The 23515-nt window shown below is 46.3% G+C and overlaps 1 protein-coding gene across 3 annotated transcripts in view; it reads right to left on the bottom strand.

Annotated features, from left to right (window-relative positions):
- The window catches only part of LOC134861805 (NIPA-like protein 2), a 93708-nt gene extending 70507 nt beyond the window's left edge, over positions 1–23201 (bottom strand). For all 3 annotated transcript variants that reach the window (XM_063879284.1, XM_063879285.1, XM_063879286.1), the window contains exons 1-3: positions 22965–23201; positions 13622–13690; positions 11197–11365 (exon numbers count right to left, since the gene is read on the bottom strand). In XM_063879284.1, coding sequence (XP_063735354.1) covers positions 11197–11365; positions 13622–13690; positions 22965–23051 — 325 coding nt within the window. In that variant the 5' untranslated portion in view covers positions 23052–23201. The remainder of the gene's footprint in view (positions 1–11196; positions 11366–13621; positions 13691–22964) is intronic.
- Positions 23202–23515: the final 314 nt, after the last annotated feature.

Genomic DNA, 23515 nt, shown 5'->3' with positions numbered 1-23515 from the left:
CAAAACCATTCATGGCGAATGTGATGAGAATTGTGTCGACCCAAAACCCAGGAACTTTTGGCTTTCAAGAATTTGCTGGCAGCAAAACCTTTCTAGAGTTTCAGGCTTGATCCAGTGTGCTGTGACACAGTTCTGTCAAGGTTTGGTAACAGGACCCAAGTGCAGCAGTGTAAGCAGGACAGGCAAGGGTGGGGTTCCAACAAAAAGCAAGCGGACGGCCCGGGAGCAAGGCAGAGGCCGATAGGCCCCAGAGACAGGGGCGTAGGTCACGGCGAGGGAACACTGGGGGCCGGAGACAGGGGCGAAGGCCGAGGCTGGGGAACTCTGGGGGGCGGAGGCAGGGACGGAAACAGGGCCAAAGACGAGTTCTGGAAGAGGGGCTGGAGGATGGCGAGAAGCCACTATATATATATATATATATACAGCTCCGGAAAAATTAAGAGACCACTCCAAATATTTCTTAAATCTCAATCTCTACATGTATGGCAGCCATTCCAGTGTCTGTGTCTGTTGTTGAAGAGTTTTTGAAAGAGAGGCGGCAGGATTAAAGTTTCCAGAGATCAGGATGAGGGCATTTGGGTGCTGTGTTTGCAGTCTCTAACAGTGGAGTTGATGACGTCACAGGCTGCATCGTCGTTAGCAGAGCGGGCTTTACACATGATAGCATTGCATTGAGAGGTCACTGCCCATTGAAGCAGGTAAACCATGTAAAACTACAATGAAGCCTTCTTAACAATATTTGTAGTTTTGTTGAGTGCTTTTTTCAAACCATAGTACCTGTCATGATCCTTGTTTTGTGTCTGTTTCCTGTTTTATTTTGAAATGTTTTCCCTCTGTTGTGTCATGTGTAGTTTTACTTCCTGTCTTTTGGTTTCCCTTGTGTCTGATTGTTTCATTGTTGTCACCTGTTGCCCTCGTGTTTCTGCCTCCCCTCCCCAGCTGTGGCTTGTGTTGTGATTAGTGTCTTTGTATTTAGTCCTGCTTTCCCTTGTGTTCTCTGTCAGTTCGTTATCGTCTTTCATGTGTTCAAGTCAAGTGTTTTTCATGCCCTGGATGTTACCTAACTTTGTATTTTTGTAAAACAGCTTTGGAATAAAGCTCGCCTTTTGTTCGTACCCACACCTGCCTCCCTTTCTGCTGCACTTGGGCCCTGTTTCCCCAAACCCTGACAGAACCTGACCAAAGATGGACCCAGCAGCTGAGCTACATGAGGTGAAATACAGATTAATGTGCCTAAAGAATTTGTCTCGATATGCCTCAAGTAAAGAGGAGAGGCAGTGTTTTTTGTCCATGGCGCGCCAAGAAGTGACATCAAGGCCCTGGTTAAGGGGCTCATTTCCGGATTGGGAAAAATACTTTATAGTTGATTATGAGACCACACCTGATTCCCGGCCTGCTAGCTCCAGGCATGCTAGCCCTCTGGCCGTTCCCAACGAAGCCCCTCTTGTGGACCCCTTTTTGGGATCCCGCCTGGCCTTTGGAGGCCCGCGGAGCATTCAACAGGCTCAAAAGGGACGCAAGGCCAGGCGCGCAGCCAAGCCCCCTGCAGCCAAGCCTGCTGCAGCCAAGTCTCCTGCAGCAAAGTCTCCTGCGGTCACGCCTCCTGCAGTCACGCTTCCGGCTCAAGTTTTGGACCTAGCAGCCGCGTTCCCGACTGCAGTTCCGGCCCTAGCAGCCCTGTTTCCAGGCCAAGCCCCGGCCGCCATGCTCCCAGCTGCAGTCCGGCCCACTCCAGCTACTCCTGTTCTGTTGGTGGCCCGGCCGACTCCGGCCCCTGCTGTCCTGTCGGCGTCCCGGCTGACTCCGGCTTCACCTTTCCTGTCGACTCCGGGCTGGCCTGTCCTGTCGACTCCGTCCTGGCCTGTCCTGTCGACTCCGTCCTGGCCTGTCCTGTCGACTCTGGGCTGGCCTGTCCTGTCGACTCCGGGCTGGCCTGTCCTGTCGACTCCGGCCTCGCCTGTCCTGTCGACTCCGGCCTCTCCGGTCCAGTCGACTCCAGTCAACTCCTCACCCCGTCAAGTCGGTGGTCCCTCCGACACCTGTCCCGTTGGTGGTCCCACCAATACATGTCCCTTTCCAGTCGGGGGCCCCGCCGACTCAAGCTCATGTCCTGCTGACGCCAGTACTAACGGGGGCCCCACTGACGCCAGTACCACCCGGGTTCCCGCAGAAGCCATCTCCTGCCTCTTCAGGGGTTCCGCAGACGCCAGTACCAACTGGGGTCCCGCAGACAAGTGCTCCTGTCTCCTCGGTGGCCCTGCCGTCACCTGTTCCGATGGGGGGTCCGCCAACACCTGATCTGTTCCATTGGGGGTCCCGCCGTCACCTGTTCCGATGGGGGTCCTGCCAACATCTGCTCCTGTTCCGTTGGGGGTCCCCCCAACACCTGTTCCTGCTCCAGTTCCTCCAGAGTGGTCCCGCAGCCTTCCAGAGGGGTCCCACCGCTGCCTACGACGTCCTCGAGCATGGTCCTGTCGTCCTCCAGCCCGTCTGCCTACAGCCCGTCGGCCTCCAGCCCGTTGTCCAGAGGCGTCCCACCGTCCTCCAGCCCATCGTCCAGAGGCGTCTCGCCATCCCACAGCCCGTCGTCCAAAGGTATTTTGTCGTCCTCCAGTCCATCCTACAGCCCGTCCTCAGGGGCGTCTCGCCGCCTTCCAGGCCATCCTCTGGAGCTGTCTCGCCGTCCTCCAGGCCGTCCTCTGGAGCTGTCTCGCCACCTTCTAGGCCGTCCTCCGGAGCTGTCCCGCCGTCCTCCAGAGCTGTCTCGCCGCCTTCCAGGCCGTCCTCCGGAGCTGTCTCGCCGCCTTCCAGGCCGTCCTCCGGAACTGTTTTGCCGCCCTCCGGAGCTATTCCACCGTCCTTCAGGTCGTCCTCAGGGGCTATTCCACTGTTCTCCAGGTCGTCCTCCAGAGTTCCCTCGCTGTGGTCTCCGCCCCTGTCTCCGTCCCTGTCTCAGGCCCCCAGAGTTCCCTCGCCGTGGTCTACACCCATGTCTCTGCCCCCCTTGGTTCCCCAGCCAAAAGTCCTATCCATGCTCTGTCTCATCCTGTGCCTTGCCCCCGGGGCGTCCGCCCGAGACACCCTTCTCGTCCTCTGCCTTGCCCCCGGGTCGTACGCCCGAGACACCCTTCATGTCCTCTGTCTTGCCCCGGGCCGCCTGCCCGCCTGCTTATTTAGTCCTGCTTTCCCTTGTGTTCTGTCAGTTTGTTATTGTCTTTCATGTGTTCAAGTCAAGTATATTTCATGCCCTGGATGTTACCTAACTTTGTATTTTTGTAAAACAGCTTTGGAATAAAGCTCGCCTTTTGTTTGTACCCATACCTGCCTCCCTTTTTGCTGCACTTGGGCCCTATTTCCCCAAACCCTGACAGTACCAGTACACCTACTCAATATTGAAACCTGTGTTTAGAGTGCTTGCTCAAAGTAACTGCTAGCTGTAGGCAGTGGGGAGGCTCTGTTATGATTGGCTAATGAATCCAGCTTAGTTCATGACAGCTGTAGTTCAAACTGTGGGCTGTACATAATGATTACTTCTGGTGTGGGCTGCTGGATTTATAATGTCAAAAGCAATTACACTTTCTGAATCACACATAACACTTCAGAGGTATGAAAGAATATATTCATCTTCTGTGTCTAGTGCTCAAAATAACTAGGAACGAAAGGAAAAAAAATGCACCTACACACTAAACTGAATTCAATGATGTATACTTGACCTGGATATCAGGCAGAGTTATATTTAGTTGCCTATGTAATCAATATTACAACAAGGATTCTTCCTCATTTAAAAAAAAGACAATTTAAGGATCTTCCCTTCCATATTATCAAGTGAATGGTATAAATCCGTGTTGGTATGTTACTGGTATGGAATGGAGTGCAAAAAGAGAATGTATAAAATATTATTACTAAATTGTATTGAAAAAAAGAATATTGTTGATTCGTCTATCTGTCAATCAGGTGTATATATAGTCATGGTTATAAGTCAAACTAATAGCTTGATGCCTATTTTCTACATCTATCTTTTTTGGAGTGAACATATAAATGTTCACTTAAATGTTTTATGGAAATTTTTTAAACGTGTGATTATTTGTACTGTAGTATTGAAAAGAATTGTTAAAGGAGCTGTGATGCTGAGACTATGTTTCCGGTGGCAACCACTGTAGAATGTCCGATTAGAACAATAAAAGGAAACGGTGTCCAAAGAAATGAGTCTTTATTGAGTCTTCACACCCACAACACAGAGAAAGAATGATCAATGTGTGATCAGAGTTTGTATGTATTTATGTGTGTGGTTCACTAGATGCACGCACACCATCAAACACAAAAGAATCAAATTACTTCAACAGTCAGCCTGCAACAGCTGGACTTCGATCCCACTCCTGAAGATGCCAGAAAAGGAAGAGGTCCTAATGAAACCTCAGCTTTATAGTGCTCAGCCATAGGTGGCCAATTAACTGCCTGACCAAAATAACAATAGCACAACTTACACATTACCAAAATAATATGAATCGATGGGCTTTTGTACAGCCGCCCCCAAATCTGTTGTACGGATTTGCTTCTAAAAGTCCTTCTCTCCATGGTCGTCTGGAAATGCAGGCAACTTAATCAGTCTAGCCACCGGGCGAAGATAGGTGCGATCCTTCACTTTAACTTCTGCTGCCCTTACTCTTCCATCGGAGCCAGGGCAGACCGTCTTCACTGTTCCAACAAGCCAGAGGGCCCTTGGAGACTGAGGATCCACAATCATTACGACTGTGCCGACGGTCAAATCGTCTTTCTCCTTTTGCCACTTCTGACGTGTCTGTTGGGCAGGCAAGTACTGTCGGATGAATCTGGACCAAAACTGGTCAGCCAGAACTTGACTGTGCCGCCATCTCCTGCGAGTGAGTAGCTCAGACTCTGGGTAGATCACCTGAGGTAGAGAGCTGTCGGGCCGCCCCATGAGAAGAGTATTTGGAGTCACGGGGTCTGGATCTGAGACGTCTGAGGATACGTAACCCAAAGGCTTGGAGTTAAGAATGCCTTCAATCTCAACCAGGACTGTCCTGAGTACTTCTTCTGGCACGGTCTGCGCTCCAACAACGGTGTACAGTGCTGCCTTTATGGACCGTATTTCCCTTTCCCAAGAGCCGCCAAAGTGGGGAGCACTTGGCGGGTTGTACTGGAAAGCGATCTGTTGTGCAGTCAGCTGCTCCTTCAGAGCTGGTTGGAGGGCCTGAAATGCCTCCTTCAGTTCGGTATCTCCACCCTTGAAATTCGTTCCATTATCACAGAGAATCTCATGTGGCTTTCCTCTTCTTGACACGAATCGCCGGAGTGACATGAGGAAAGAATCAGAGTCAATGCTTGCTAGCAGATCAATGTAGACTGCCTTGGTAGTAAGGCACTTATACAATATGCCCCAGCGCTTTTCATTTCGCCTCCCGACTCTGATCTGAAAGGGACCAAAACAGTCGATTCCGGTGGAGTAAAATGCTGGCTTGTAGAGCCGGAGACTGGAGGGGGGCAAATCGGCCATTCTTGGGACCTCAGGCGATCCGCGCCACTTACGACATTCGGGGCAACTGTGTTGGAATTTGCGAATTGCCTGCCTGCCTCTCAGGATCCAAAAGCGCCGCCTGATCTCCGCAAATACTCACTCCGGACCAGGATGGTGCAGGTCTTGGTCGTAGCGCTTAATAATCAGCTTTGAGAGAGGATGGGAAGGATCAAGTACAATTGGGTGCTGTACTTCTTGACTTAGCTGATCACATCTACGCAGACGGCCTCCAACATGAATGAGCTGAGTGTTGGGGTCAAGCTCAGGGGCTAGCGTGACTAGCTTACTGTTTGATGTGACAGGGTTTCCAGACAGTAGCTGTGTCATGTCATCTGGGAAACTTTCGATCTGGGCTTGACGAAGAACATCCAGCTCAGCTTTCCTTAAGTCAGCCGCTGACGTACTCTCCGTATCAGAAGCCACCCCGTGAGGTGAGCAGGCTACCGCTTCAAGGAGTTCCTGGAAGGTGCTGTATTGACCGATGTCAAGTAGAGGTGGACCACTGTCGACGGTTGTGGCTCCGCAAAAGGTTTGTTTCCGCATCTCTTCAGGGACCTCAGCAGGATTTCCTGATGGCTGTTCAGGCCATGAAGTTTCTGGCTGTCTAAGGAAATCTGGGCCTTGGAACCAATGGGGGCATTCTGCCAGCTGTGACAGGGTCTTCCCTCTTGTATTGTCATCAGCTGGATTCCTCTGGGTGTCGACATAGCGCCAGGTTTCAGCATCTGTCAATTCCTGAATCTCAGCAATCCTAGTGCCCACGAAGACTTTGTACTTGCAGGATTCGGAATTCAGCCAGGTAAGTACTGTCGTTGAATCGGTCCAGTAGGTGTAGCAGTGGATATCCAGGGTCAACTCTCTCTTCAGGACTGATGCCAGTTGAGCACCTGTCACGGCAGCACAGAGCTCCAGCCGGGGAATAGATAGTTGCCGTTTGGGGGCCACTCTTGACCGGGCTGCAATGAAGGCAACTTGGGTGCGTCCACTGCCATCCTGCGTGCGAAGATACGCCACAGAGCCGTAGGCTTTTTCAGACGCATCACAGAAGACGTGGACGCTCCGATTGCAGGTAGTGAGATCCAGTTCTCCTGCGGTGTAGCATCTAGGCAGTGTAATGCTGGACAGCTGCGGAAGTTCCTCCACCCAGGAAGACCATGCTTGCAGGAGATCTTGAGGTAAGTCTGGATCATCCCATTCCCGTTTACGATCCCAGAGTCGCTGTACCAAGATCTTGGCCCTAGTGGTGAAGGGCACAATGAAGCCAAGTGGGTCGTACTGCTTAGCGAGGGTCCTGTAAATGCTTCGCATTGTGGGCTGAGGGTCCAGCTCCAGCTGGCCATGCTTGAAGCCGATGCTGTCTAATTGACAGTGCCATATTAGTCCGAGGGTGCGCTCCTCTGGGTCAGCTGTATCGTGGTTGAACCAGAGTTCGCTACTTTCTGACCTGGACTCGGGGGGCAGGTGGCTGATTATGCTAGGGCAGTTGCTGGCCCATTGTCGCAGGTCAAAACCACCCTTGGCCAGAAGACTGCGAAGATCATCCACCAGCTGTTTCGCTCCTTCAGCAGTACGTAGACTTTGTAGACAATTGTCCACGTAGAAGCATTGTTCCACTGATGTGCGCAACTTGTCTCCAGGTCCTGCGTGGTCAGTCACATGCTTCTGGAGAGCAAATGTGGCACAGCAGGGGCTTGATGTAGTGCCGAAAGGCAGGACCTGCCACTGGTAGATGTCCGGGGGGTCGTTCCTCCTCATCTCTCTCCAAAGGAATCTCAAGAGTGGCTGGTCCTCTGGGAGAAGGCGGACTTGATGAAACATGCCCTTTATATCCGAACTGATCGCAAAGGGATGTTCACGGAATCGGATGAGAACACCTATTAGGGTAGCACCCAGCACAGGTCCAGGGAGCAGGTGATCATTCAAGCTGATGCCCTTGAAGGAGAAAGAACAGTTGAACACTATTCTATTCTTTCCATTATGGTGGACCATGTGGTGGGGGATATACCACCCCGGACTACTAGCTGCCTCATCCAGGGGTATCTTCTTCACATACCCAGCTTCCACCAGCTTCTTGATCTCACCCTTGTAGGTAGCCGCCTTATCAGGATCCCCAGCCAGCCTCTTCTCCGTACTGCGCAGTTGGGCCATCACAGCTTCCTTAGGCGCAACCAGTGGGGGGAGGTCCTTTTTCCAGAGCAGAGGAGTGGCGTACCGCTGAACTCCCTCTACCGTCACCCTAACGGTCTTCTCCTCCAGAATACGTACTGCCTCTGTGTCTTGTCTTGAGCGTGTCACAAGCTTCTCACTCCGGTAAGGCAAAGTGTCTAATTGCCATAGCTTTTCGACATGACCGAGTAACTCAGCGGTGGTCGGAGTGCTCGATGTCCAAAGGCATTGCTGAGTGGTCAGGCTGTGCCTCAGCAGCTTAGAAGGACCTTGGAGTGCCCATCCCAACTTGGTCTTGACCGCAGCCGGCCCTCCCGGTGGGCCCAGGCGAACAGGTTCAGTTGGGGTTATGAGGTGTGGATGGTCCGATCCAATGAGCAGCAAGGGCTGCGCACGGTCAATGGGCTGCAGAGGTAAGTTCTTCAAGTGACAATATGACTTCTTGAGGGCCGCAACAGGGTAAGTATGGGGTGCCAGACCTAGCTCTTTGGCTGTGAATGCTCTTTGAATGTGGAAGGTCTTACTTGGTTGGTTTGCAGGTGAAACTGTGAACGACACTGTGGCTCCAGGGATGACTCGCACATCTTGACGCACTGTACGCAAGGACAGCTCCTCAGGTAAACCTTGTAGGCCGAGCTGTTGTGCCGCTTCATACAGTAAGATGTCCAGCAGTGGCTCAGTCAGTAGGGGCTTGGACTGGGAATCGTAGGGTCGCCGGTTCAAGTCCCCGAACAGACTTGGAAAGTGGACTGCTACTTGGAGAGGTCCCAGTTCACCTCCTAGGCCCTGCTGTGGTGCCCTTGAGCAAGGCACCGGACACCTCCAATCCCCCCTCCCCATTGCTCCCCGGGCGCTGCACAATAGCTGCCCACTGCTCCTAGTACTAGGATGGGTTAAATGCAGAGGACTAATTTCACTGTGTGTGCTCTGCTGTGTGCATGTATGTGACTAATAAAGAGGGTTTCATCCTCCGATTCTATCTATGGTGCGCTCCGAGCCATCATCTAGCAGTGCATATGTGTCCAATGAGTTCTCACCATTCTTTAGGATGACCCGACTCATCTTCAGTAGCACCCTGCTGCTACCAGTAGGTCTGTCCACATAGAGGGTTTCAGCAGTGGAGCTGGTGGGTTTGGCACGCTCCATGGATCCAGTTGTGGCTTTCCTGAAAGTGGTGGTCTTACCGCTACCTCCGGTGTTCACCTCATGAAGGATTTCAAGATGTCGCTTGTCGCATTTCTTACATTTAGCCTTCAAAGTGCACTCGGAAGAGAAGTGTTCGCGTCCACACTTCCAACACCTCTGATTGGCCCGGATCCATTTCTCGATCTGCTCCTTGGACAGTAACTGAAAATTTGCACACTGATTCAGATAGTGCTGAGGTGTGTTGCAAAATGGGCAGAATTTCTTGGGCTTTTCTCGTGGCTGATCTGAACTACTTGACTGTAACTGAGATGGACACTCTTTTGGCTCACTGTTGTGAAGAACCATTGTGGACTGTGACTTTCGGTCCTTGCGGTGTTCTTTGTAGCTCTGATGTTCCTTACCGTGATCACCAGTGAACTGTGAACCATCAACTTGCACCCTTACCTCATATTCTAGCCAGTCAGCTAGGTCGAGAAGAGTTGGAATGGGAGTTCTTATGGGATTGATATACCTCCTAAAGCTTGCTCTTAAATCATGAGGCAACTTTCCCAGAAGCCGTGAAACATGAGATCCACACCACAGTTCGGTTCTTCCACTGCTGCCAAGTTGCTCCAACATCCCTACTAAAGCGCGCACTTTCAGTGCGAATTGACGAAAGGCCTTAGTGTCACCTGCCTTGACGTTCGGCTCCTCCATGAGCTTGGAGATGCGCTGAAGTGCAAGTTGGTGCGGTTGACCATATAACTCTGTGAGAGCCTCCATGGTGTCAGTATATGGATCCCTGCTGTGACTGTATGAATCAGCGATGAGCATTGCCTCTTCCAGTTTGAGGTGATCCAGTAGAATCTGAAACTTGAAGCGCTCTGTGGCATCGGGCGGAAGAAGGTTATCAAGAGCAACTTTGAGTCTTGCGAACTCACGAGGATCTTCATGAACGAAGTCAGGAATCTTTGGCTTCGGGCCCCGATATGAGTGCTCTCTCTCCACTGAAGGATGTCGAGAATGACGCCCAGGTGAGTAAGAGGGTTCGCGGCGTCGGCTTGACTCATATCCCCTTGGAGTGTCATATTTGTATTGGCTTGAATAGTCATGCCAATAGTCAGCAGGTATACTTGAATACTGGTGTTCCCGTGATGGAGAAGATCTGCGGGAACGATGTTGCCGGGGCCAATCCAGGTAAGGATCCTTCCGTGAAGATGAGCTGTAATGAGGAGGTGATTCTCTGCGGCGACTTGTCTGTCTGCTTGGGTAGTTTCTATCAGGAGATCTGCGGTCGCGGCTAGATGGCCGCCCCATCCTTTCTAGACCTCTGGCTATCTCATCAACTTCTCTTTCCCTTGCATGTAGCTTGCCCTCAGTCGCTGTCGGTTCTAATTTATGCCATGGAGGACGCGGATCCTGTTGATCTCTTGGAGACGTCTCCATACATTGTGAAACCGGCGAGCTTGATCTGGAGCCTGCAGCATAGCCTCTCATGCTATTACGCCTTGAAGGGGGGTAGGAAGAAGTGTGATAATGAGAATCTTTCTCCCTCATTTGGTCCAGACAGCGCCTCAACAGTGCATTCTCATCAGAAAGGATGCGGACACACCTCTCAAGCCCTGGGGAGTTTGACCTGTCTCTGTCTGGGTCTTCATGTGTTGTGGGTGACTCACTCTTCTTTGGTGTTGCCATTGTTAACTAGAGAAGTTTGCCAAATCCGGCTCGAAGGACCATGAAAAGAATTGTTAAAGGAGCTGTGATGCTGAGACTATGTTTCCGGTGGCAACCACTGTAGAATGTCCGATTAGAACAATAAAAGGAAACGGTGTCCAAAGAAATGAGTCTTTATTGAGTCTTCACACCCACAACACAGAGTAAGAATGATCAATGTGTGATCAGAGTTTGTATGTATTTATGTGTGTGGTTCACTAGATGCACGCACACCATCAAACACAAAAGAATCAAATTACTTCAACAGTCAGCCTGCAACAGCTGGACTTCGATCCCACTCCTGAAGATGCCAGAAAAGGAAGAGGTCCTAATGAAACCTCAGCTTTATAGTGCTCAGCCATAGGTGGCCAATTAACTGCTTGACCAAAATAACAATAGCACAACTTACACATTACCAAAATAATATGAATCGATGGGCTTTTGTACAAGTATAATGCACTTGAGTGAATTTATTAAACGCCACACACAATAGGAAAATCTTTCAGCACATAATGTACGCTCTGGCCAGAGGGCTGCTAAAAAAATCTGAAAAAGAGCAGACTTCACATGGCATCACTTCCTGTTATTACCTGAGAGAGCAACCTGTCTTCGGGCCTTTATGGAAAATGCATGACAGGAGAAAAGGTTGCTCTTACCTATGACAGACACACAGCCCAGCGGAGCTACGAGTGATGCTGGGGCAAAGCCGTAGGCAGCAAAGTTCCCCAGTTCTCCTAGACCCATGAGAGCCACACCGCACCACCACACCCCAGAGGTGTAGTAGGGCTTTGATCCACGCTGAGATTGACGCACGTGAGCATATTTCTGTCAGAAAGAGAGGGAACAAGAGCAAGCGGCATCAGTCTGATTATGGAGATATTTCCTAGGGACTTCATGTGATTATAAAAAAAACTCATATTTAAGTGGTGCCTTTGAGCATAAACGCAGTTGTAAAGTGACAATTGAATCAAGCAATCGATAATTTGACAAAGCCGTAGGATTTGTCAAATTATCGATTAACCTCTCAGTCTCAGAGGCAATACAGGGTATGATTGATTTGAATTAAATTAGTCCCATTTACTCCATAAATGACTTGGTTGAATATTTATTGGTAAGCGGATTAAAAACAATGGCGTATAAGTCACTTGAAAGATCCCTTCAAGGCATCAGGACGCATAATAAGCATCATAGTTTAGTATGTCTGTACTACAGTGGGGCAAAAAAGTATTTAGTCAGCCACCAATTGTGCAAGTTCTCTCATTTAAAAAGATGAGAGAGGCCTGTAATTGTTATAGGTATACCTCAACTATGAGAGACAAAATGAGAAAAAAAATCCAGAAAATCACATTGTAGGATTTTTAAAGAATTTATTTTCAAATGATTGTGGAAAATAAGTATTTGGTCAATAACAAAAGTTCATCTCAATACCTTGTTATATACCCTTTGTTGGCAATGACAGAGGTCAAACGTTTTCTGTAAGTCTTCACAAGGTTTCCACACACTGTTGCTGGTATTTTGGCCCATTCCTCCATGCAGATCTCCTCTAAAGCAGTGATGTTTTGGGGCTGTCGCTGGGCAACACAGACTTTCAACTCCCTCCAAAGATTTTCTATGGGGTTGAGATCTGGAGACTGGCTAGGCCACTCCAGGACCTTGAAATGCTTCTTACGAAGCCACTCCTTCGTTGCCCTGGCGGTGTGTTTGGGATCATTGTCATGCTGAAAGACACAGCCACGCTTAATTTTCAGTGCCCTTGCTGATGGAAGGAGGTTTTCACTCAAAATCTCACGATACATGGCCCCATTCATTCTTTCCTTTACACGGATCAGTCGTCCTGGTCCCTTTGCAGAAAAACAGCCCTAAAGCATGATGTTTCCACCCCCATGCTTCACAGTAGGTAGGGTGTTCTTTGGATGCAACTCTGCATTCTTTCTCCTCCAAACACGATGAGTTGAGTTTTTACCAAAAAGTTCTATTTTGGTTTCATCTGACCATATGACATTCTCCCAATCCTCTTCTGGATCATCCAAATGCCCTCTAGCAAACTTCAGACGGGCCTGGACATGTACTGGCTTAAGCAGGGGGACACGTCTGGAACTGCAGGATTTAAGTCCCTGGCGGCGTAGTGTGTTACTGATGGTAGCCTCTGCTACTTTGGTCCCAGCTCTCTGCAGGTCATTCACTAGGTCCCCCCGTGTGGTTCTGGGATTTTTGCTCACCGTTCTTGTGATCATTTTGACCCCACGGGGTGAGATCTTGCGTGGAGCCCCAGATGGAGGGAGATTAGCAGTGGTCTTGTATGTCTTCCATTTTCTAATAATTGCTCCCACAGTTGATTTCTTCACACCAAGCTGCTTACCTATTGCAGATTCAGTTTTCCCAGCCTGGTGCAGGTCTACAATTTTGTCTCTGGTCTCCTTTGACAGCTCTTTGGTCTTGGCCATAGTGGAGTTTGGAGTATGACTGTTTGAGGTTGTGGACAGGTGTCTTTTATACTGATAACGAGTTCAAAAAGGTGCCATTAATACAGGTAACGAGTGGAGGACAGAGGAGCCTCTTAAAGAAGAAGTTACAGGTCTGTGAGAGCCAGAAATCTTGCTTGTTTGTAGGTGACCAAATACTTATTTTACCGAGGAATTTACCAATTAATTCATTAAAAATCCTACAATGTGATTTCCTGGATTGTTTCCCCCATTCTGTCTCTCATAGTTGAAGTGTACCTATGATGAAAATTACAGGCCTCTCTCATCTTTTTAAATGGGAGAACTTGCACAATTGGTGGCTGACTAAATACTTTTTTGCCCCACTGTATAACACTTACTATGCTCCCTGATGCCTATCAAAGTACAAACATTTTGCAAGTTGGTTCTATAAGAAGACAATTATATTGCTTTTTCAAGTAGGTTTTAAAAATCACATTTTATTATTACAAATTCTGTAGCTGCGCAATCGCTTCTGTAGTGTGTCAGAACACATAGTCACTTTCTTATAGTGAACACAGAGAATCAGCAAGAAATAAGGCAGCCTATAGGTAATCATTGAGATTGAGAGTGTCTGCCGCTGGATTCCGGCGCTTCTTACCTGTATGTTGAGTGAAATGCTGATGAGGACGTTCCCACATATGGAGATAATGATTCCCAGGAGATAGGTCTGTGGGAACAAACAGTAATCAGGCAAGATTAGGTAACACTACTTGTCACACAACACTGTAAACTCCCTGCAAGGCTTCCCTCCAGCTGTCACATCTGTCATTTCCATGACAACCACAGAGACTCATGTCCCGTCGGGGGTCCAATTAAATAAGTTTCGTGCTTGAACATGCAGTACATCCCTAAGTCATAAAACATAACTTCTTGGCAAACAGTGCCTCTGCACGTGACAGCGTTCCACGCAAGTCGCACAGGTTTCACAGTGTGCTAAGGTGACGGTCTTGAAATCTGGATCTTCTATGAATATGGTCGACAGCAACTTCTATTTTAAGGGTGAAAGACACTTTTTCGTCGTGAGGGCGTTGGATGTAGACTCAAGCTTGGTTCATATACGAGAACTTAAACTCGCAAAAAGTAGCGAGAAGTTGCACATAAAATTCTAAATGGCCGACTTCCTGGTTGGCTTACGAAATGCCTCCAACAGGCTTTTTTGTGCATCTCACCATGCTTCATATACCTACCAAATTTCAAAGTGAAAACTGATCAAGGGTCTGCCTATTGGAAACTTTGTATTGGGCATTATAAAGCTTTTTGCCAATGCCCCGAGAAATCGAAAACATCACAGGTTTTCACCAGACCTGACAAAAGAAAAATCAACTCCTGGTAAATGTTAAAAAGGCCCCTAGCAGTTTTAAAAGGTTTCATCGATCCCCGTGGCTAGAGAAGTTAAGCCACCCAAAACTCCTCCCTATGTTGAGATCCTTCTGCAATTTGCGCATCATTTTTAAGCCAAGTCCAAGCTGTGGTGGAAAGAGAAGCCAGATCCATTCATTTTCAGCCTCTCAAGAATAGAATTGCTACTCTGTCCAATATGCTTGGAAATGATTTCCAAGTGGAAATGTAATTTTAGGTGATAAACATACATAGTGGTGGGAGGAATAAAAAAAACAAAGAAACACAAAGTGGGGGTGGAATTTGAATGACGAAAAACCTAAAGAAAGAAACTTAATCACTGAAGAATTGTCAGCAGTCAATTACATCCACATATATCCCTTTAAAGTGTATTATGAAAGAGAGGAAGGGGGAGACAACACAGACAGAGAATATGCAGCAATGGGAATTAAAACAGAGGAGGCAGAGGAGCTGCCAAATGAGAGGGATGGAGATCCAAATAGTAAGAAAAGATGGGAAAGAGTACAGTACAGGTGGAACACTTATGTGAGAATGCTGTTCATTGACTACAGTTCAGCATTCAACACCATTGTGCCCTCCAAGCTCATCATTAAGCTCAGGGACCTCAGGCTCAACAGCACCTTCTGTGACTGGATCCTGAGCTTCCTGACGGGCAGATCCCAGGCAGTGCGGATGGGGAACATCACATCCTCCACCTTGACCCTCAACACCGGAGCCTCTCAGGGTTGTGTTCTCAGCCCTCTCCTCTACTCCCTATCCACGCACGACTGCGTGGCCACACACTGCTCCAACACCATCATCATGTTTGCTGACAACACGACCGTCATCAGCCTGATCACAGACGGCGACGAGACGGCGTACAGAGAGGAGGTCAGAGCCCTGACATTTTGGTGCCAGGACAACAACCTCCATCTCAAAGTCAGCAAAACAAAGGAGCTGATTGTGGACTATAGGAAGAGGCAGAGAGAGGCACTCACACCCATCACCATCAACGGGACTCCTGTGGAGAGAGTCAGCAGCTTCAGGTTCCTCGGGGTAAACATCAGTGAGGACCTGACATGGACACATCACACCAGGGTCATATCCAAGACGGCTCAACAGCAGCTCTTCTTCCTCCGCAGGCTGCGGAAGTTCAACATGGACTCCAGGATACTCTGCAACTTCTACAGATGCACCATCGAGAGTATCCTGACTGGCTGCATCACCGCCTGGTATGGCAGTCGCAACACCCTCAACCGTAAGACTCTACAGAGGGTGGTGAAAACTGCTCAGCACATCACCAGGACGGAGCTGCCATCCATGGAGGACCTCTACACCCAGCGGTGTAGGAAGAAGGCCGGTAGGATATTAAAGGACCCCCATCACCCCAGCAACAATCTGTTCTGTCTGCTGCTGTCTGGCAGACGGTACCGCAGCATCTGGGCCAAGACCACCAGACTCGGACAGTTTTATACCACAGGCTATAAGACTGCTGAACTCCTGAGCTCTGTGAATGTCTACTCACATCTGTTTATAGTACACATATATATATATATATATATATATATATATTATACACATCTGCCATACATATCTGTTTATAGTACACACATATATATATATATACAGTGGGGCAAAAAAGTATTTAGTCAGCCACCAATTGTGCAAGTTCTCCCATTTAAAAAGATGAGAGAGGCCTGTCATTTTTATCATAGGTACACTTCAACTATGAGAGACAGAATGAGAAAAAAAAATCCAGGAAATCACATTGTAGGATTTTTAATGAATTAATTGGTAAATTCCTTGGTAAAATAAATATTTGGTCACTTACAAACAAGCAAGATTTCTGGCTCTCACAGACCTGTAACTTCTTCTTTAAGAGGCTCCTCTGTCCTCCACTCGTTACCTGTATTAATGGCACCTTTTTGAACTCGTTATCAGTATAAAAGACACCTGTCCACAACCTCAAACAGTCATACTCCAAACTCCACTATGGCCAAGACCAAAGAGCTGTCAAAGGAGACCAGAGACAAAATTTTAGACCTGCAACAGGCTGGGAAAACTGAATCTGCAATAGGTAAGCAGCTTGGTGTGAAGAAATCAACTGTGGGAGCAATTATTAGAAAATGGAAGACATACAAGACCACTGCTAATCTCCCTCGATCTGGGGCTCCACGCAAGATCTCACCCCGTGGGGTCAAAATGATCACAAGAACGGTGAGCAAAATTCCCAGAACCACACGGGGGGACCTAGTGAATGACCTGCAGAGAGCTGGGACCAAAGTAACAGAGGCTACCATCAGTAACACACTACGCCGCCAGGGACTTAAATCCTGCAGTTCCTGACGTGTCCCCCTGCTTAAGCCAGTACATGTCCAGGCCCGTCTGAAGTTTGCTAGAGGGCATTTGGATGATCCAGAAGAGGATTGGGAGAATGTCATATGGTCAGATGAAACCAAAATAGAACTTTTTGGTAAAAACTCAACTCGTCGTGTTTGGAGGAGAAAGAATGCAGAGTTGCATCCAAAGAACACCATACTTACTGTGAAGCATGGGGGTGGAAACATCAGGCTTTGGGGCTGTTTTTCTGCAAAGGGACCAGGACGACTGATCCGTGTAAAGGAAAGAATGAATGGGGCCATGTATCGTGAGATTTTGAGTGAAAACCTCCTTCCATCAGCAAGGGCACTGAAGATGAAGCGTGGCTGGGTCTTTCAGCATGACAATGATCCCAAACACACCGCCAGGGCAACGAAGGAGTGGCTTCGTAAGAAGCATTTCAAGGTCCTGGAGTGGCCTAGCCAGTCTCCAGATCTCAACCCCATAGAAAATCTTTGGAGGGAGTTGAAAGTCCGTGTTGCCCAGCGACAGCCCCAAAACATCACTGCTTTAGAGGAGATCTGCATGGAGGAATGGGCCAAAATACCAGCAACAGTGTGTGGAAACCTTGTGAAGACTTACAGAAAACGTTTGACCTCTGTCATTGCCAACAAAGGGTATATAACAAAGTATTGAGATGAACTTTTGTTATTGACCAAATACTTATTTTCCACAATCATTTGAAAATAAATTCTTTAAAAATCCTACAATGTGATTTTCTGGATTTTTTTTCTCATTTTGTCTCTCATAGTTGAGGTATACCTATGATGAAAATTACAGGCCTCTCTCATCTTTTTAAATGGGAGAACTCGCACAATTGGTGGCTGACTAAATACTTTTTTGCCCCACTGTATATATATATATTATACATATCTGCCATATACATCTGTTATACGTAATATATGCATCTGCCCATACCTCCTCATTCAACAGTGTAAAGTATTTAAATACTCTCAATGTATTCCACATATGTATATATTTCACATCCTCAAATCTTTATTGTTGTTATTGTAAATATTCTTCTCTCTTTTTGCACTATTTTATTTATCTTATTCGCACCATGTATGTTGAGTTGTTGGAGGAGCGTGGGATGTATATGTTGGCAATGACCAATAAAACCTTGAAACCTTGAAGTACATTCTGACAGATAAGAAGTGGTAAGTGTGAAAATGACCGTCCTTCATCCATCATGTTATTCATCATGTTATTGCCTACAATTCTAAATGCATTTTATATGTGTGTATGTGTGTGTGTGTGTGTGTGTGTGTGTGTGTGTGTGTGTGTGTGTGTGTGTGTGTGTGTGTGTGTGTGTGTGTGTGTGTGTGTGTGTGTGTGTGTGTGTGTGTGTGTGTTGCTGGCATGCTGAATTTACTGGAGTAAGTTCAGCATGCCAGTTTGTTTTGTTTGTTTGTTGTCCAATGTCGGGGGAACAGAGAGAGAAAGCAAGTGCTTTCTCTCTCTGTTCTCTGTGCAAGTGCAACTGTGGTCACAGCAGGGGCCTAACCGGTTACACAGACAGCTGTAGCCAAATGCTTTACCAAGCAGTGAGATAAGTGTGAAAGTGTGTGAGGGAGAGGAGGATACACAGAGAGAGAGCTTCCTGTTACAGGAAGAGCAAACACAGCAGCAAGGCGGGGTCACTGGGAGTGCCTTTGGCTTGTGGCTTAAACAAACATTACACATTTTACCTTAAGTAAGCAAGGGACCACACCACGAAGCTATCGTTTTTGCAATCTACCTTTTTGTCCACTTTGAAGATTTACCACTGATGTCTTACATAGCTTAAGACTTTCCTGTAATTTAACCTCACTGTGCGGTAGAAGAACATGAATGAATAAAGATAAGGCCACCTCAGTAATGCAATGGTTGAAAGTAACTAACTCAACTACTGTACTTTAAACTATGCTTAGGTTGTTTACCTAATTCCCATTTTATGCTTCTTTATACTTCAGCTTCAATACATTTATATGAGTGTGTTTAGTAAATATCTCAAATAGCATTATTGTAAATAAAACATTCCCAAAATGAGTAGTTGAAATTAGCTTTAGAATTACCCGTTACCCAAGGCCTTCACATTTCTAAACCAATTACCAAAAAAAGCTAAAAAAGACAAAACAGTTTTGATAGCGTGAAATATTCCATTCACAGAATCAATGGGTTTTTCTCAATTAATTATTAAGGGCGATTTAATGCTTCCAATGGTGATCTTAATAAAACAAATTGACAAGCTTGATCCAGTCTTCAAACTGGCGTTTGCACCTCAAATGGACACCTGAATGCTTTCAGTCCAGTTTACAGTGACCTTGACCACGGCTAAAATATCACTAGTTCATCCTCGAGTCCAGGTGGATATTTGTGCCAAATTAAAATATTTTTTTTCCAGGCATTTGAGCCGTCCGTCCATTTACTCTCATAAACATGATATCACACGTTCTTTTCTGATGTTCAGAGGGACGGACCGACAGGAAAAAAACCTATTGCCTCGTACTACGACTTACAGTCATGGTGGCATAACAACTGTATTGAATTATTTAGAGTGGACCTTTCTTTTACCACCTTTTTTTGAACATCTTATGTCACCTTAGTGTTGTTCCAGGCCAGCCACATTAGAATAGTATGGCATGTTTTTTTGGCATTGTCAAAATGTAAGGAAGTTGTTACAAAGTGGGATTCAGTTGCACCAGAGAACAATCTACACTTTAGAATTGCTTGGAACCAGATGCAATATGAGCTGAAACTCAGGGAGCTGGTCTCTCTTAGCAGATTTGAAATGATCTTAATGAGAAGCAGCAGCTCTGTCTGCACATGCTTTGTAGGATGATGTTTTTGATTGTGGCAGCCATTTTGAGACAGCACTATCAAGGAACTTTTTCCAAATCCATCACCTACAGTTTATCTGTTTACCGAAATCTGGTTCAATCTCTATCTTTTTTGAAATTGCAGTCAGTGTATTATGACATTTATATGACATATATGCACAAATGGATTTCATAGTAATTTGTCCCAGTACGTTTTATCCCCTTTAATTACAAAAGTGACAGTCATGCACAACTGATGATAGTGTTATGTGTATTAAAGGCTGAGCATCAGACATACTGTTACCTTGATCATGCACCCCACATCTTACCTGGTAAGGACATTTATCATCCAGTAATGCACACACACACACAACCCTAGTGACAGACATTTTTTAGTGTACTGCAAAGAACAAACTATAACAAATGAGTCTAACCAAAAGTATGTATAACGCAGTGGCGAACCTTCAGGGCCAGCAAGGCCTTCTCTGCTGGCCTAAACACTATCAGTGTTTTGGCCAGCAATATCACTGAATAATGTTTTAATATAACGTTATTCAGTGAATAACATATAATAACATTTTACTATAGTTTTTCCACCAACATGTATAAAATAAAATAATTTCCAATAGTCTATTGTCTTCATTTTATAGCTTTCTGTATTGCGCTCCGCTGCTTCCAGTAATGGTTATTAATGTTGGAACTTTTATCCAGTCATATTTCAGTCAGGATGTGTTGCCGTGTCAAATAAATCGGCCTGAGGCCTTCAGAATCAACAGGACGGGCCTTGTAGCTTAAAACAAGTGGCAATGAAACTGTTGCATTGACCAATCAGATTTCGAGGTGGCGACCCCAGGGCCACCTAGCAGGCCTATGATGACGTCAGCATTTTCACGTCCTTTGATTGGATTGTCAACGGTAACAAACAGTAGCGTGTGGAGCGAGCTGCTGGCACACCGCATCTGTAGCGGCCTTAGCAACCTGTACAAACTAAACTATTTCTGTGTAGATTTTGAAGCTGTTTTTTCCACCCACAATGGATGACAGCGGAGGAGAAATTATTTTGTGAAGCTAGCAAGCCTGTCGCAGCCGGGGAAAGGGTTACAAGCAACGGTGCTTTTGAAAACTTTTTGGGAAAGTCGAAAGGATCTACAGCTTAACGGAAAAGTGCAGGGAAACGGAGATCCACAATGTATTTTACCAGAAATACAGCTGGACAGGCTGGACTCTTAACATTAGCCTCCATGGCGAGAGAACAGGACTTATTATTGGAACTGAAAACTCAGATAATCTGTACAGCAGAGTAATTGAACTCTTCTTGAGAAAAGAAAGGAGGATGGATTTTGTGTGCGCCTAATCAAACGTATTGGTGAGTAAGCACTAGTGACTTTTTATTTACATTATTTTATATTTTCTTTAAGTAATATTGATGCTTCTGCTGGAGATGATGTGTGGGGTGCAGCCGCGGCTGCAGTGAAAGGAGACTTGTTGAATTGTGTAATTTGGGTTTCTTGCTTTAGTAATGGCATTCATTCGCTACATTAGATACCTGTCTGTGATGCAACGCCCTGTTATACTGCGTTTTTGTATAATATTAACGGTTTCTATAGCCATGACGTCATAATAATGGTATTAAGAGGTGGATTTATTCAAGTAGGACACTACTGAAGGCCTAGGGGTGGAATGCACGGCTCGCTACAAGTATAGAGCACACGTACGATTATAAAAGGTGCTATATTAATTCAAGTTAATATTAATAATAATAATAATAATGGGTCTTCAAACTGATAGAGGTACTGACAGCACTGATCCTATAGGACACTGACTCAAAGACAGACAGATGGACAGTATTGCCCTTTGTGTCCACTAACAATGCGATTCTGTCCCTCCCTGAGGAAGGCCTGTCTCTTTCTGCTCAAAGGAGATGACCCAGAAGAGGGCTCAGCCTGCAGAAATAGATCGGCAAGGAAAGAAAAAGGCAAAAGCAGAAATTCTTTTTTTATTAGGTCAATTAGATGTTAGGTTAACTAAAATAATAAAAAAGAGTTGCCTCATGGCAAATCTGAGCCTTAAGAACAAGCTAACAACATTTCCTACGTTCCTAATGTGGGAGTAGCGACAAGATAGGTGTTTAACAATTATTTGTGATGTTATCCAGTGACCCTTTGCACCAAAACAACAGAGATTGTTTCATTTCATAGCAGGTGATCCAACACATTGAACAATAACTCAGAACCTTGAGAAACTCCTCAACATGTTCAGCTCTGAGGGGCAGACAGACAGATATTGTCCCCTGGACAGGGGATGCTCTCTGGGATGTGGGGAGCTGCGACCATTAGCCAGCTGCTCAGGACTCTTACAGTAGATCTATTCTCTGAAAACCCACCATTACTCATTACATACGCCTCCCATTCCTCCCCTCTCTCTCTCTCTCTCTCTCTCTCTCTCTCTCTCTCTCTCTCTCTCTCTCTCTCTCTCTCTCTATCACTGCCCCTCACTGGTGATGTCACCCAAAGGAAACATGGCAGAAAGTGAAAAACACTCTGAAGGGAGGAGGAGCAAAGGAGAATGAGTGTGTATGCATCAGGGTAGGAGGGCAGAGATGGGAGGGCACACACACACACACACACACACACACACACACACACACACGCACCAGCCGCCCCCCCCCCACACACACATACACAAAGACACACACACACACACACACACACACACACACACACACACATACACACACAAAGACACTTTATATTACTAACTTAAACAGATGTGCACATGAGGGAGAGTTTACTTAAGTCAAAAGTTCAAAATAAAAGAAAGGCTTTTTTCAACATGATGTTAGAGTCATGAACACTTTAGAGATGACTTGTGATCAGAGGTGGAAATAGTACTCAGATCTTTTATTTGAGTAAAAGTAGAAGTACTCAGACCTTGTGCTTGAGTAAAAGTAGAAGTACTCAGATCTTGTACTTGAGTAAAGTAGAAGTACCAGAGTGTAGGAATACTCTGTCACAGTAAAAGACCTGCATTCTAAATGTTCCTCTAGTAAAAGTAGAAAGTACTCTCATCTAAATGTACTTAAAGTAGCGACAGTAAAAGTAGTCATTGTTTGATTGGTCCATTTCAGAATAATATCTCTGATATGTTTTATAATTATTGATCATTAAAGTGTTTTCAAAGCTGGTAAAGGTGCAGCTAGTTTTAATGGCTTTGTATACTGCAGGGTAGCTGCTGAATTTACTCCAGGTGACCCTTGCTGATTTAAGGGTTGATTATATTTACCATCATTAATCCTATTAAATAAATGTAGTGGAGTAAAAGTATCAATTTACCTCTGAATGGTAGTGGAGTAGAAGTACAAAGTGGCAACAAAGACATCATGTAAAGTATGATCTACTCCGCTAAAACATCTGCCCCGAGACTCACCCGGAGAGGGTTTTCCAGGATCTGCGCCCTGTGAGGCTGAGAGGAGGTCACATTGAGAGCCGCAGCTGGAGAACTTCCATTTGCCATGTTTTCCTTGTCGTTTTATAGGAAAATAATCCCTTTTCTAGATCACAGCTCCTTCTCTGGTCACATATTCGTCTTTGTTCTCCACTTCATCCCGTCCCACGTCCCCGTCGCTTCAGCGGAACTCAGAAAACAAACTCTCCTCATGTTCAGCTGAGAAGGGGTGTTGACTTCAAGTACAGTCGGAACATTTGTTTTTATTAACTGAAGTTATGAAACATCAGAGAAGGCCCATATGTTTATGTTTAGTTTTTTTTGGGGGGGAGGGGGGTGGTTAACAACAATAAAAAAAATTTTAAAAAGTAGTGGCCTCTCTTGCATCAACTGCAGCAACACATAACATGGAAAATCCATTTAATTTACAATAAATGATTTTGAAGGTACTATATACAACATTGCAAGAGGCACTTGAAGGCAGCATATGCAGACAGGTGCTTTTCCTGTTGCGCATGGCGAGAGCGCTCTAG

This window comes from Eleginops maclovinus, chromosome 3 (genome assembly GCF_036324505.1).
Source record: "Eleginops maclovinus isolate JMC-PN-2008 ecotype Puerto Natales chromosome 3, JC_Emac_rtc_rv5, whole genome shotgun sequence".
NCBI lineage: Eukaryota > Metazoa > Chordata > Actinopteri > Perciformes > Eleginopidae > Eleginops > Eleginops maclovinus.
The sequence above is the reverse complement of the archived record's forward strand: the minus strand, read 5'-3'. Positions and strand labels throughout refer to the sequence as shown.